General features: G+C 39.0%; 1 protein-coding gene across 1 annotated transcript in view; it reads right to left on the reverse strand.

Moving 5' to 3' along the window:
* Nucleotides 1-1,200: 1,200 nt before the first annotated feature.
* LOC101851483 (advillin) overlaps nucleotides 1,201-16,314 on the reverse strand; it is a gene marked incomplete at its 5' end in the record, with an annotated part of 42,257 nt that continues 27,143 nt past the window's right edge. Inside the window, 4 exon segments of the mRNA XM_013079973.2 lie at nucleotides 1,201-10,270; nucleotides 12,411-12,521; nucleotides 14,710-14,781; nucleotides 15,397-15,519. Of these exon segments, the coding sequence (XP_012935427.1) occupies nucleotides 10,157-10,270; nucleotides 12,411-12,521; nucleotides 14,710-14,781; nucleotides 15,397-15,519 (420 nt within the window).

Raw genomic sequence — 16,314 nt, forward strand, 5'->3', positions numbered from 1 at the left:
CCGAGATGGCCGCCACAGAGACCCATTTTTCAGAAAAAGTCAACAAATTCACCCTTAGTTCGTCCTCTTTACCTAGGAACTTCTTGCACAATTACTTCAAAGTCAATTGTGGTCATTCGTTCAGAAAATTGTGTGTGCCTAAAGAAAGGTACCAAAAGTCGCCACAGAGAATTTTGAGCGAGGCCAAGTAACTGACGATAATGACCAAAAAATCACTTTTTTGACCAAAATGTCTTTCCATTAAAAAAATGATAGTTCCACCGTTTAACAATGTGTTAAAGAGTTTTCATTGATTTGACTTCTAAATATTTTATTTTGAATTATTTTGAGGGTAGGGTATGTTTTAAAATGATAATGAAAACTGCTTTTAGACGGTGTTAAAATCTCTTCTTGAACTTGAAGCATGTTTTCTCTTCCCCGCTATGTTTTACCATTGCATTCTAATCATGATATTGATGTCAACTGAATGCCGAATTGGAAATGAATTTTCCATGAATAAATACATCAGAAACAATTGAATCATTGGGGTTTTTTCAAGTTTGTATCATGTGTTCTAAACTTAAAATAAAAGCTAATTTTCTCAAAATTACATTTTATACCCTACCTCACAAAATGTGCAATATCTAAAAAAACTACTTGAGATATCTCAACAATTCAAAAACCCCTGTGTTCAGCATTGAGTGTCCTATTAGGTACAACCCTTGACTCACAATGGTTAAAAGCTGACTTTTGGTACCTTTCTTTAAGCACTCACACATTTGATCTGTCCCTGTGTTTTTATGCACCCCGCATAATTTAGCAAAATTTGATAATTTTTTGCATAATTTCTGATCATTTTCTTTTATCATTCTTTGTTAAAATTAACAGAATCGCATAATTTCACATTTTTGTGATCAGTTTGCATAATTTCAGAATTGTTCTTGTATAAAACGACGGGGACAGTTTTATCGGTAACTCAAAATATTGAACCTAAAGATTTTCTCACAAAGAGCGGTCAGATTCTTCCGTATTTTAGATTCAAACATCTGTCTGAATTTGCTGATTTGCTGTGACCTCACTAAAATAGTGTGAATAAAGAATGTTCCCACTGTGAGCAAAATGTAATCGTGACGTCATTTTGTTGTCAGTTCCTTACATTGCTTCAGGTATCCCCTTTCCACACAATGCCATACCAGACCTCACTAACTAAGAAGTCAGTTGAGGTATTATAATAATGCAAGTTTATTTCATGATAATTATTAATAACGTGTTATTTATTCCAAAAGATTGATATACTCTGTATACAAATCAAGTACTACAATCACAATCGTCAATCCATCTGTTAGCTGAAACTGGCACACTGCTACACCCACTCACAAGTACACACACACACACTCACACACATACACACGCACACACACACTCATACACTGAGGCACACACACAACAACAGTAGTCAACACACATCTAAACACACTAGTTGGGAACACGTGTCATCATCTGAAGTATATCACCACCAAGTCCAAGGGCGACTGTGATCTCACACATCACACGTGCATGCGACGGAAACGTTACAGGTCAAAGGTCAAACATATGATGAATACTTCGGCTACACCCAAAGAGGTTGTTGGCTACACCACAAACAACACAGGAGGGTGACTGACCTTTCATTGATCATTGAGGGTGACTGACCTTTCACTGAGGGCTTTACAAAACAACGCTGTTATGATATGACCTGATATGACCGTGGTTATTGTGACAAAATAAAACGTGGATTAATATTATGACCTTTGCAAAATTAAATTTATAAATATAGGTAATAGATTTAGTGATACACTGTTATTGTTGTTGTTGTTGTTGCAAAGAACAGGAAATACTTCATCAGCTCATCAACAAGAGGTTTCTAATTTCTACCAAACTTGCATGGTGGTAGACAAGGATTTTTGAATCTTTAACATCTGTTAATAAATGTCACACATGTTAGGAACAAAGTATCTGCACGCGATTTTTAACAAGTAAAATAGTAATCTGATACATATCATATCACAAAAAGTCACTCATAGTTTAACAACTAGATAACAGTCAGGAGGAGGAAAAAAAAGAAGTACAACCCAGCACTTGTTTTGAAAGAAAAAAACAACACATCTTTCAAAAAAACAATATCACATTTAAAATTTCACAAATTTATGTGGAGGAAACGGAGATGAAACAAACATCATTTATTAATTCGTTAATCATTATTGTGGGTGTAGGGAGAAGGAAGATCTCCATCCCAGTCACGCTGTCTACCACAGCCATCTAGTCATCCCCTCTCTTCCCCTCCTCTCTCCTCTCCTCTCCTCCCCTCCCCTCCAATAATTTCCTTGTGAAACTGACTCTGCAGTCATTCGTGGACTTTTCTCCACATACAGTGGAGGCTGCTGAAACTGAATCTGCGGCATCGCCAGATTTTCTATGATTTAGTCAGGTTTTCAATATTTAGAGAGGTGGTTCATGTATAGAAGGAAAAAAACCACCTGGGATTATATTTACTTTCGGTTTACTGATTAAACACATTCTGTTTAACATTTTGCAGTCACACAGCCAGCAGCACAAAATACCCCATCTGGTCACCCAGCCAGGAGAGTGACTGCAACAGACTTCTCCGGCCTGTTCCAGAACTGCGCCAGGTGACTAGAACGGATAATTTTCACCTGCGCATTATTGCGCCAAGTGACTGCAAAGTGTTAGGCGGACTTCACAGTGTACAGTTGTCTCTATAAAGTGTCTTTGAACGTGCTGCTGACTGTAAACAGATGTCTTTGACTGTGCTACTCACTACTCTATTCCTTCAAAGAACAGGTCACAAGCAAGTTTTACATTCAAATCTAATCAACTCGTGAGATTCTAAAATAAAAAATTCCAATACCAAAATAAAAGTAATACTGAACACACCTGAAATATTCAAAGTCAGTGACATGATTCAAAACACTGGAAAAAAACAACTTTGCGACACTCCCACAATCTTTGTCTTCTTGTCCCAACAAACAGTCGCCCGATATGGTGGGGAAAAACTTCCAATAATTCTGGACTTACTTAGAGGACAAGAAGTCTGTGGTAGACAGAGAGCTGACGGCGTGACCTCATTTAACATTACCCTGTAGAAATGAGCCATGTACAGGAAGCCAAAGAACAACATGAGGATACTGTGCTCAGATCCTTTTCATCGTATTCAGCTGCATCAACAGTACCAGAGATTTGCAACAAAAGTGTACGGTATGGTACAGTACACATACCTTCTGAAATATACACCCTATTTGAAAATGACACTAGCAGTAGTTAACACACGGTTAATGAGACAGCAAGAATGTACGTTATATTATTTTCTGTGAAAAAATTACTTGTGGTTTTCTTTGCTCCCCACAGTCCCAAGACTTAATCCACTGTTATAAACTGTTAAACTTTATTTATTTGACAAGCTCCTGTTTTTAATCCACAGTTAGTTTTTATTTATTTGACAAGCCCCTGTTTTTGGGGGGGAGCTTTGTACAGGACAAGAGAAAAGCACTCACATAGACTGCACAATGAAAATATACCAGTACACTTTGATAAAATATTGCAGTCAGGGTTCCATGGTTTCTGTTTTATTACTTTCTATTGACAGTGGGCCCTTAGAATTGATCCGTGACTAATCTTAGTATTCATTAAGAGAAAGGCTTTTTAAAAATCTATTCCCTTCAAAACAAAAAAGTTCTCAATTTCTGTGTTTGGTTGTTGCGTTCTGTTCAAAAGTGATCATTTTTCAGCTTTGAGCCACCATTTGTTGTCAAGGGGTTCTTTAATAAACAGGGTAAGATACTCTTATACATGATAACACAGCAAACCTCCTTCTAAACTGCATTTGTAGACAACAACAGGCATAACATGCAATCTAATATCAAAGTAATGTCAAAATAACTCCTCTTTTTGCATTCCTGAAAGGTAAAATCCTTTTTGGGGAAATTTCTGTTTCTGTAATAGCTATTTCAATTTTCTTGCTATAGAGTGAAAAAAACCTGACAACTTAATTAAGTAGGCCACAAAGAAAACAGAGATATGACGACCTTACGACGAAACAGCAAACAAAAAAATCTGATAAAAAAGGGACTTCTGATTCTGACAAGCTCAGTCCAGTTTCAATATCAAGGACATCAAGAGATCCCAAGATAAAGGACATCAAGAGATCCCAAGATAAAGGACATCAAGAGATCCCAAGATAAAGGACATCAAGAGATCCCAAGATAAAGGACATCAAGAGATCCCAATATCAAGGACATCAAGAGATCCCAAGATAAAGGACATCAAGAGATCCCAAGATAAAGGACATCAAGAGATCCCAATAGAAAGGACATCAAGAGATCCCAAGATAAAGGACATCAAGAGATCCCAAGATAAAGGACATCAAGAGATCCCAAGATAAAGGACATCAAGAGATCCCAAGATAAAGGACATCAAGAGATACCAAGATAAAGGACATCAAGAGATCCATCATTTAAAGTTAAAGAGAAAATAAATCAAATCAGATTTCAGAGTTTAAAAGAAAAGCATTGTTCAGCTGTATTCTCGGAGAGGGGAAAATAATCCATATAGCCTACATAATCAGCGCAGTAAGAAATAAATCAATGTAAACTAAACTGCCTTTGGACAGGACAGTTAGCCTGTGTATGTGGTACATGACTGTGTATGTAGTACTTTGTACTTTGTACAGTTAGCCTGTACATACAGCAAGCGGAGAGTAGATTTCAAGAAGCAGCAGGGCACCACACAATTTGGAAAAATAAAAAAGATAGGAGATTGTTGACCTGATGATTATTCACTCGCATTGAAATAAACAGGAAAGTGTTTCAATTTCACAAACGGAAGCAGCAATTGAAAAGATTTACAGTAAGGTGAATGTTTTCCATGGATTCTAGTTCTAGAGATCATACCGGTACATAAATTGTTTCATAAGTTCACAACCAACTTTATTTGATCACAAAACTTGGAATGAATGAAGCGGAAAACTTCTATAAAACTGTCACTTCAACCGGCTCATGATATATTTACCATATAATGATATAATGAGAATCACATTACTGAGATTAGGAATGTACTTTCAGTAAATGTTTCTTTACAGTGGAAGGAGAAAAAAAAAAAGAAACGAGACAGATCTGTCGTTTTGAGGGAGCTGATTTCAACATGAACCTCTACAGATACATGAAAAAAAGTCACAGATGGAAAGATCAACCTGCCAAATAACAGAAATACAAAGCAAAAAAACACTCAGTGAATACAAATCACAAAATCATCTTTCTACTATCAGTATTTGCAAAAGATAAAGATATTTTAATAAAGGGACAAAAAGATCCATCATCGACTTAACAAAAAAACCCACAAAAATCTAGGTGTCATATCTAAAAAGTAAACCACTGTTCAGCTGCATTCACCCAGAGGAAAAAGCCCAAACTCTGTCGTATTCTTAGGTCCAGGGAGGGGTAAGCAGAGAAAAAAATCGGTGTAAGGTTACTCAACATTTTGGTAAAAAGTTTTCAGTAATCGAGCTATGAAAAAATAAAAATGAGAAAAGTTTGTCTCTGAGATCATGTCAAACAGTCAATCAGGAAATAATTAATTCTAGCCCATTTTTTCAACCCAATGGACTTCAACTACATAATTTGATTTCTTATTTTTGAAGGAGAACATTTAGAGCCAGAGGCAGAAGACCAACCCACAAATACCACGTAATGTAACAGTAATACAATCATTGCAATGTCACGACTGTCTTACAGAATTTTCACACGTTCAATAAATTAAAGAACAAATGTTCTCCAAATAATCAACAAAACAACTTTAGAAATAATAATTATAATGCTTGGTTGAAATGATCTTTTTTCAATATCATTCTTATTTTTGTTTAGTTTTGAAGTTTCATTCATTTTTACCACACACTTCTACCGCGACTGCTCTGAGTCTACAACACCCACACAGCACAAGAACTTTGAGATGTCATGTCTACAACACCCACACAGCACAAGAACTTTGAGATGTCATGTCTACAACACCCACACAGCACAAGAACTTTGAGATGTCATGTCTACAACACCCACACAGCACAAGAACTTTGAAATGTCATGTATATACAACACCCACACAGCACAAGAACAGGCAGATAACATAACCCTCTCTGTCTCTGTCACAATCTCCTCCACTTGATTCACAATAAATCCACACAGTACAGTCATCATACAGTGGTTACTTTGCCATACAGTCATCATACAGTGGTTACTTTGCTTCACGGAGCGTGGTCGAACAATGTACAAAATAACGTCATAATTCATTTATAATAATAATATATATATATATAGATATAATATACGATTCACAAAATTGTTTACTGGGAAGGAACAAGAAGACACAAAAGCATCTTGAGCTTCAAAATGTTGCTACGCAAAACAAAACAATTAGAAAAATAATCATAGGAATGTTGTGGTATGATATTGAAGAAATGTCTACTATTTCCTCAGACGACGTAAATAGTGAATTCTAGATAGCATAAGTCCTGCCATGATAATTAAAGAAGCAAACAAGCACACTACAGGAAAGTACTAAGGAAACATTTCTCAGCTTACACAGATCAACTCTTCACACTGCAGAAGGGGACAGGAATGTACTGTGTAATGTTTTACTGCAAAAGCGGAGGTCTAAGAAGTGATTCTGAATAAAGCAAAGCAAAAAAAAAAAGAAAATTAACGCACAACCCAAAAACTTCCACCCAACATTCTCAGCCTTCAACATGAACCTCTACAGATGAAAAAAAAGTCACAGCCGTAAAGATCGACTTGTCATTCTCTCTGTACTGTGCAGTAAAGTGTACAGGTTTAACGCCCTATCAACACTATTTTGGGTATTCAAGAGGCAGGACCTTCCAAGTCAACATAAGTCTCCGATATAGGACTGAGCCAAACGGGTTACAGATAGCCTTGAGAACTCCACAAAATGACCAGAGTTCAAGAATGCTCGGACTGGGATTCCAACCAAGGCCATCCGCTCCGTTGTCGGGCACAATACTAACTGAGCAAAGCTAACAGAGCACTCCCATAATGTACAAAGTATCTTTCCTTTTTCACTGCGGCTGGTACAGAAACATTTGATGAAGACAGTGAACTCATCTGGGCGGTTGGTTGGTTAGCAGGTGCTCTGGTGTGGTTTGCTCTTTCCTATCAAACATCTATCATCCTTATCTTTCTCCTCCTTCTATTTCGTGTTTGTTACTCTCTTGTAACACTTCGAATCTTCAGCACTCGTACGACCTTATGTGTTACAAGTGCCGTAAAATTCCTACTAAAACTAAAACAAACACAGGTATGCACATGTCTCACAACTATACTCTTCATAGCCGCTACTCTCTGAGGCTGAAAAAGTAATAGAATAAAATAAATTGTGAATCAAATTGCAATAGTTTTTTCTGAAGAGGAGAAAAGTGCCAGCACAGTACAGGAGATACTTTCTGCTTTCTGTCACATCATTGACGGTAACCCCACGCCCACGTCCACGCCCACGCCCACAGCTACACAAGCAGAGAGGAAATTACAAACAAACAAAAAGACTAAGTTAAAGTCAAAGTTAAAGAATGTACCATAGTTTAGAATAAGACAGTTCTTCGCTTCTCCTGAAAAACTTGATATTTACTTCCCACCTTGTATTCTTTCGACAGACGCACAGGTCACAACCTACGAACAGACGCACAGGTCACAACCTATGAACAGACGCACATTACAAGTCACAACCTATGAACAGACGCACAGGTCACAACCTATGAACAGACGCACAGGTCACAACCTATGAACAGACGCACAAGTCACAACCTATGAACAGACGCACAGGTCACAACCTATGAACAGACGCACAGGTCACAACCTATGAACAGACGCACAGGTCACAACCTATGAACAGACGCACACGTCACAACCTACCATGAGATTACAACACACAGTAAGGCAGTAGAACATTGCTCTAACACGCACAGAAAAACATGTACAAAATATATGAGAGATATATATATATATATATGTATATAGTATAAATAACAAACCTAGAGTAGTGGAACGTCATCTATGGATCGTAGAGATTACATTTTGAACTAACAACGAGAGAAAACGTCGAATGAAGGCAGCAGCAATATACAAAGAAACATCAACTTTATGGTATTATTCATGCATTCAAAAGGAAATACACAAACCAAGCTAAAAAATGTGTTTATTGCTGGAAGCAACAGAAGTGGAAGTACAAACTTAAATGCAGCTTTCTTAGTAGGAAACATGACAAAAATAGATGATAGTAATCACAGCAATATTGCCAAGGTGAATTAATGAATCACTTCACAGCATGGGGAATGTGTGTGGGTGTGTGTGAGTGTGTGTGTGTGTCTATAGGTGTGTGTGTGTGTATGTGTTTGTGTGTGTGTGTGTGTGTTTGTGTCTATAGGTGTGTGTGTGTGTGTGTGTGTGTTTGTGTGTGTGTGTGTGTGTAAAGGAAGTATGTGTGTGTGCGTGCGTAAGTGTGTCACAGGGCTTTGCCAGTGTGATGCTACAATAGAGACAAATTCATTCTGTTCATCCCTCTCACACTCATCACCCATCCCCAGTATCTGTCCAAGGGATTCTTTCCTCAGTCATCTTGACTCGATATCTGTCCAGAAGATTCTTTCCTCAGTCATCTTGACTCGATGGATTCTTTCCTCTGTCATCTTGACTCGATGATCCAAAATAGGTTTCCAAAGGAACAGAAGAACATCAGATCATACAAATTCCACGTCGAAAACATTAGGACACTCCCCCCCCCCCTCCCCAACCACTACTGCCCTTTTCTAACTCAATAAAACGAAAAGTTCAGACATCTGGTAGCTGCTACTGTTGATTTAGACTAACTGGTGACAGTTGACTTCAAAGAAAAAATAGGCGTACATCTTTTCTTTCACTCCAATAATTGCAAGCTACATTTAGAGACAATACATCGTTAAAATTAATTGTCAAGTATCTTTTCTGTTCCTACAAATAAAGGAACAGGAATCTCGTCTCCCACGAGAATGAGAGCATAGTACACATCGGCACGTCAACTAAGCCAACGAAACATTACAGAAAAACCTAGCGCGCAACAAAAAAAAGACAAAAAAAAGGACCAAAAAAAAGGACAAAAAAAGGACATCTTATCTTCAAACTATTGTTGTAGTTCAGTCACCAAAACATTCCTCTTTCACATCCTGGGATGTCATCATACCCAGTAATGAAACCACAGAGTTGACAGAGTTGGACAGAAAGTTAAGGAATTTTGGCCCTCTTTGTAAGCCTACACACACGTTAAGTAGAGCAGGAACCATAACTACGCAGTCCACAAACAGTGAGGTAAGTCACAGTTCAGACAGATACAAAATGTATTTATAACAGTCTCGCGCCTTCAAAGCCACTCAGCACACATAGCTATCTACCTCAAACCTAGCTGACTAACTCATGCCTGGCTGACTAACTCATGCCTGGCTGACTGAGTAACTCACACCTAGTTAACTAACTCACACCTAGCTAACTAACTCACACCTAGCTGACTAACTCGTGCTTGGCTGACTAACTCGTGCTTGGCTGACTAACTCATGCCCAGCTGACTAACTCGTGCCTGGCTGACTAACTCATGCCCAGCTGACTAACTCGTGCCCAGCTGACTAACTCGTGCCTAGCTGACTAACTCATGCCTAGTTAACTAACTCACACCTAGCTGACTAACTCGTGCCTGGCTGACTAACTCGTGCCTGGCTGACTAACCTTCCGCAAGCAGTAAGCCTGACTGCTTTTCCTGACCCGAACATTTTCAAGAAAGGAATTATAAAGAAGCAAGAACTTTCTGTACAAGTATGAGAAGAAAATGAGAAAAAATTTAGAAACTTGTAAGTTTTATCTTTGAAAAAGGTGAGAGTGAGAGGGAGAAATTGACAGAAAAGATTTTTTAAAAGACCAACTCACGTTCAACAAACCGTTTATCTTACAAAAGTACGAGAACATAACTGGGACAAAGTGAGGAGAGGAGAGAGAGGATAAAGAAATAAACACACCATAAAGCGATGACCCTGGCAATAGGCAGACCCTAAATTTGATAAAAATTGAGATAAGCTTATGTCTACACGGGCGTCCACTCAGAATAGTTTCGCGCTCTTCTTCAGCTGTTTCTGCTTCCAGGCGGCCATCTTGTTGAAGTCGTTGTAGGACACGTTGAAAACTTTCCGGAACTCATCGTCACGAAGGTGGATCTGGGGGGAAGACAGACAGAGAATCTCAGCTTTGTTTGTTTTTTGCTTTGTTTTTTTTTTCTGTAAGCATTTTACGGCGCTCGCAACTGCATAAGGTCATATGAGTGCGTGGGAGACACAATTTTCAGTTGGTAGGAAATTTTGAATTTTGCCCAGGTGGCGGCCGAAGTCTACTCTTATCGATTTTAGACCACCAAGGGATTTGCAACTTGCACACGGGACCTCTGAGATTTTTTGCTCTTGTCCGAGAAGGCTAGGTGTAGATCTTTCCTAGCAGAATATCAGGGGGTGTGGCTGAAAGACAGCAGTAAGGAGGAGCCAAGGAGTAGCAGTAGACATGCTGCAGAAAGAATCAGGAGCCCAGAGAAAGGGGCAAAGGGGGTGAGGGGGTGGGGGTAGAAAGAGGAGACGAAAGCAGACAACAGAACAATGCCAGAGAGCAGGAAAGGAGGTGAAAGGAGACAATTTTAGAGAAGAAAAGTTTTCGGTCGCTACCTGGTTTCTAACCCGGGGCCTTTGAATGAGAGGCCAACACCTTAACCTCTCAACCACGAGAGCGCCCATCTCAGCTTTGATCGACTCACTCATCTCAGCATATTATAGAAACAGAACTACTTTGTCGAAAGAGCACTTAGCTATATCTAAGGCCTATATTTAGTACGCCTGGGACAAAATGTGAGGTATCGTGATGTAATCAGGCGCTCGTCAAAATAATGAAATCGAAGAAACAGGCTTGTTACCTCCATTTTGGCAATTTTTATTTTTTTATTTTTTTGGCTTAACACCTTTTGTGTCCACATTGAACAGATTTCCGTGAATTTGACTGAAAAACGTTGAGCAAAGGCGTGAAATGTGTGTTTTCTCTGTTCTTAACAACTCTCAAGCTATTGAAGTTACCAAACTTTGGAGCACATTTTCTCTCAAATTTTAACACAGAAAATAGGCAATCTCACCTGCTTCAATCGCAAATATCTCAACTTCTATTTAAGATAGATGGGCATTTTTTTCATTGAAAGCTAGGCAAATGAATAAGCTTTCAGATGATACCAATACCAATAACTGCACAAGCCCAAAAATTGACGAGCATCTGATTCCACCGCATCGTGACGCAAATAGTTCTGAGCCCGAGGTATGTTCACTCACTGACCCTAACAACGTCTGTGAACTCGCTGTTCTTAGCTTCCCTGAAGTCACTGACCTCAGCATCAGTTAACTCATTGTTCCTAAAATGTTTTAACTTACAGATCAGTTAGCATGTTATCTCAGGCATCTTAGCGTCTGTTATCTCACAGATCTTAGCACCAATTAAGTTACCCATCTTAGCGTCTGTTATCTCACAGATCTTAGCACCAATTAAGTTATCCATCTTACCGTTGGTTATCTCACAGATCTTAGCATCTATTAACTCTCTCATCTTAGCTTTCATTAACTCCCTAATCTTAGCATCTGTTAACTCTTTGATCTTAGCAACTGTAGACTCACAGATCTTAACACCTGTTAACTCACTGATTACAGATCTTTGTATTGATTAAGTCATTGAATACTGTGAACAATGTATCTTACCTTCAATTTACCCACTGATCTTCTTAGCATTTGTTGCCTCACAGATTTTAGCATAGACTCATCATAGCATCAATTAAGTCAATAATCTCAGCATCAACGCACCACAAGGGTACACAGTTCAGACATGATGAGCACAGCGCAATCGGAGGACACTACATAGTCTAGTCAGTTTTAGTTTTAGTAAGAGTTTTACGGCGCTCACAACTGCATACGGTCATATGAGCCCCAGAAGATTAGATGTGGTACAAGAGAGTAACAAACATATAAAAGGAAAAGGGGAGATAAGGACGATAGATGTTAGATAGGAAAGATATTAAGAAGCAAACCACATCAGAGCACCCGCCAACCACCCACCTGACAACCTTGGACAGGTGATTGTTTTGGACGGTGTCGTTACAATACAGAAAGAGAGGAAGGGGAAACGTGGGAGGTGGTCATTGGTGCAGGTGATTTTCTTGGACAGGTGATTGTCTTGGACAGGTGATTGTCTTGGACAGGTGATTGTCTTGGACAGGTGATTGTCTTGGACAGGTGGCCGTTAGAGGAGGTTCACCTGGAAATACAAATTTGGACTTACCTCCCGGGCGGACGGGTCGACTCCCGCTGGCAAATCCTCCAGAGCGACCTGTAGTTCAGCCAGCGAGTACTTAGGCACTTCGTTGAAATCCTGGTCACCGTTTGACACACTCTGACAAAAAATATATATATGTAAGTCATCATCATTGCCTGTCTCACCCTGGATCAGGATATAGGCCATGGACAAACACTTTCCACCTTTACCTATCCTGGGCTAGATATATATAAGTAGCAGAATTACATTAAAACATATTTTTTAAAAACTTTGTTAAACTTGTAAGGGTTGCAACTGAAAAAAACGAAGAATTCTCATTTCTTTTCCAATGAAATTTCTTCTGATCGTTGCCATTGACAGATAACGTCGACTCTCTTTGCTCCGTGCCTTTGCACTACATACGATCAGTCTTTTCATACTGCGGTCTATCTCTGCAAGATATCACATCTACCAGGTGAACCACTGATAACAAAGGTTTGAAAAGTAAGGTATTGGAAACAATGTTTAGATTACATTTTTAGTTTTAGTAAGAATTTAACGGTACTTGCAACACAATAAGGTCGTATAAGCGCCGAAGATTAGAGGCGTTACAAGAGAGTAACAAACACAAAAAAGAAGAAGGGGAGATAAAGATGATAGATGTTTGATAGGAAAGAAAAAGCAAACCACACCAGAGTACCCATCAACCACCCACGTTTAGATTATATGTTGTCAACACAAACATAAATAACTTCAAACGAGTACGTGTGTCTGGGTACAGGTCTAGTACTGTCCAGTAGAGGTCTCTATTCACAACTGACTTGACCTTTGAACCCCGAAATTTTGAGCACATTTTTGGGGAATTTTAAGGGATAAAATTTTTACTCATCAATACAGCCAATGTAAAACCTCCCAGAATCTATAGTAATATGTGAGGCAGCATGGTGAAATCAGGCGCTTGTCAAAATACAGAAATGGGAGAAAATGGTATTTTCCCGAAAGTATGGACATTTTTATTGAATTTTTATTTTAGGGCTCAACCTCTTTAATGTCCCTATAAAAACACATTTCCATGTGAATTTTACTGAAGCACATTGATTAAAGGTACCAAATATGTAACTTTTCTGTTTTAAAGGACTCTTTAGATATGGAGTTACCAAACTTTGGCAGCCATTTTCAGGCTAATTTCACCACTGGAGCCAGGCGACCTAGCTTCCTTCAATCACAAATATCTTGAGTTCTAATCAAGATAATTATTTAATTGGAAGCAAGGTAAAGAAATCAGCGTTCAGGTGATACCAATATCTCTACACGCCCAAAAATTGACGAGCGCCTGATTTCACTGTGCATGCTTGGTGACACATATTATAATCATCTCATACATAAAATCAAAACTAATAGCACGCAGAAGCTGAAAATATGGGAATCATGATGTATGACCAGTATTTGCTGAATAAAAGATTTGGAAGAAAGAGTGGAAGAGATAATGGGAAATTCTGATGAACACAGCCGGCATTCTTCCGTGGTAGCTGAATTTCCTGACTACCGGCTCGTTCACACCAAATATCCATAATCCATATTTGTGTGGTATCCTGTGTGAGACGCACCAAAGAATGTATTTCTTATTTGGGCCCTTTCTGTGTTCCCACCAACTGTCCGTGTTCATGCAGTGATGGCAGTTGTCATTCGTGTTAGTGGTGAGTTTTATGGCAGCCATGAAATATCATCAGTCTGCTCTCATGTTGTGACCGACCGCTCCCTCCCTCCCTCACTGAGTCAAATAACTACAAGGACCACGAGGCAAAGAGCAACCATACGCTACTCTCTGAACTATGCTCTCCATCCTCACTTCCATGTTGATATAAAACACACATGATAGCGCACGAATAGACGTACGATAGGTGTGAATGGGCACAAATTCGTGCGTTAGACGAATGCACGATACCACACGAACTGTGGTGTGTCTTTGAGCAAGACACGACAACCCTAGCTCAAATTCAGGGGGCTGCACAGTGGCGACCGACAGTGGCATTTTAGTAAACTGCTCTGTATTTGTGTAATATTGTGTATTTAGTTATGCATTTATGCATGTATTAATGTATGTACATATTTATAATTATGTATTTAGGTATGTATATGTATGTTTGCCATTGTAAACCAAAGCGCCCTTCCGGGACAAATAAAAGTGTAATTTATTATTATTATTTATCATTTTGAACACGGATGTTTGGGGTGTATGAGCCATAACGCTGTGAGCGCAGTTCCCTGTTTTAAAAGTTAAGACAGGATGACATTTATCGCCATCTACCGGTATCTGTGGACTGACCTCTTTGACTTGAGCAATGGGCATGTTCCCCTCACCAATCTGTTTCTTCATCTCCTCAAAGCTCATGCCCTTCTGGGAAACAGAAAAACAAAACAACAAACTGTGAACCAATTTTCTCAAACAACACCGAAAACTGTAAGGACAAAATACTTGCAGAAAAAAAAAAGAAGCAAGAACCCAGTCACATCTGCTTCCCCTTTATCATTCTCGTTTGAGGAAAAAAAATGATGTCCTTAGTGACTGAAAATTATTCTCCCCCCCCCCCCCCGAATGTAACAGCAGCAATAATGTGAGTAACAACACTATGGCTGCACAACCAACAGTAACTGCGATGACAGTGACAGCATCACTTTACTTTACTTTTACTTTACTTTCCCGATCCAGCGACCATTTGGGTTCTAGCCCTTCGGTCTGGGTAACAGCATCTATAATAAGAAAAAAGCAACCCCAACAAGGACAGCAAAGATGGTGACAATAGCAACAATTAGAGAGATAGTGGCAGCACCAAAAGATGCACAGGGCAGCTGGAATAATGTTGTTGAAGGCCTATGCTCCACTGGGAGTTAAAAAGGGCAAGAGAGAGAGAGAGAGTAGCAGCCCCACCAACAATAACAGCAACAACAATTACAGTGACAGCACACCACCAACAACAACAACAGCAACAACATCCCCACAGCCGCGACTCACACTCCACAAGTCCCTGTCCCAGACACCAAAGAACCCTGTGAAGGACGGAGGTTCCAGTCCCTGCTTGACGATGTAGATGGGCGTGTCCTCGTCCCGGCCCGCTGGGTCCGTCTTCAGATACTCCTGGGAACAGATTGGGTCCGTTAGTTTTAGTAAGAGTTTTACGGCACTTGCAACACAATAAGGTCAAATAAGTGCCGAAGATTAGAGGTGTTACAAGAGAGTAACAAACAGAAAAAAGAAGAAGGAGAGATAAGGACGAAAGAAGTTTGATAAGAAAGAGAAAGCGAACCACACCAGAGCACCCGCCAACCACCAATGAAAAGATAGTGTCAACAATACCTGAGGAATTATTTAAAAAATTCTTCAAAATTCCACTTTTTATTGATCCCTGTTGGGATGTTTGGTTTTTAAAGGCTTAAAAATAAATATCCCAATTGAAAGAGCTGCAGAGCTGGCCTACCATAGACAACTGTATCTCCCTTAGATGCTTAGCAGCAACAGAGGAGGAAAAAGTAAAAGTAAAATGAAAGTAATAACGTTACATATATTATACATACTATAATAAGGTACAAAATATATCCCCTTAAAAAGAAAAAAAAGAAACACCGAACTCCATAGCATACTACAACATTCATTTTACAAACAAGTCAATAATTTGATAATAATAATAATAATAAATGACATTTATATAGCACTCAACCCCGATTAAAGTACACAGGCTCTGAGCGCTTTACAATACAGTACAACGTACAACAGTAACATAAAACGTTGTGTTCTGACTAAAAGAAAATCACTCCAAATATTCATCTTATTAATTTAAAAACAGAAACGACTTCAGCTGACATTTGAATGAATCAAAAGATTTGATCTCTCTTAAAGTACTTGGTAAAGCATTCCAGATCTTGGGGCCTTTGG

The sequence above is a fragment of the Aplysia californica genome, unplaced genomic scaffold (assembly GCF_000002075.1).
Source record: "Aplysia californica isolate F4 #8 unplaced genomic scaffold, AplCal3.0 scaffold00070, whole genome shotgun sequence".
Classification (NCBI taxonomy): domain Eukaryota; kingdom Metazoa; phylum Mollusca; class Gastropoda; order Aplysiida; family Aplysiidae; genus Aplysia; species Aplysia californica.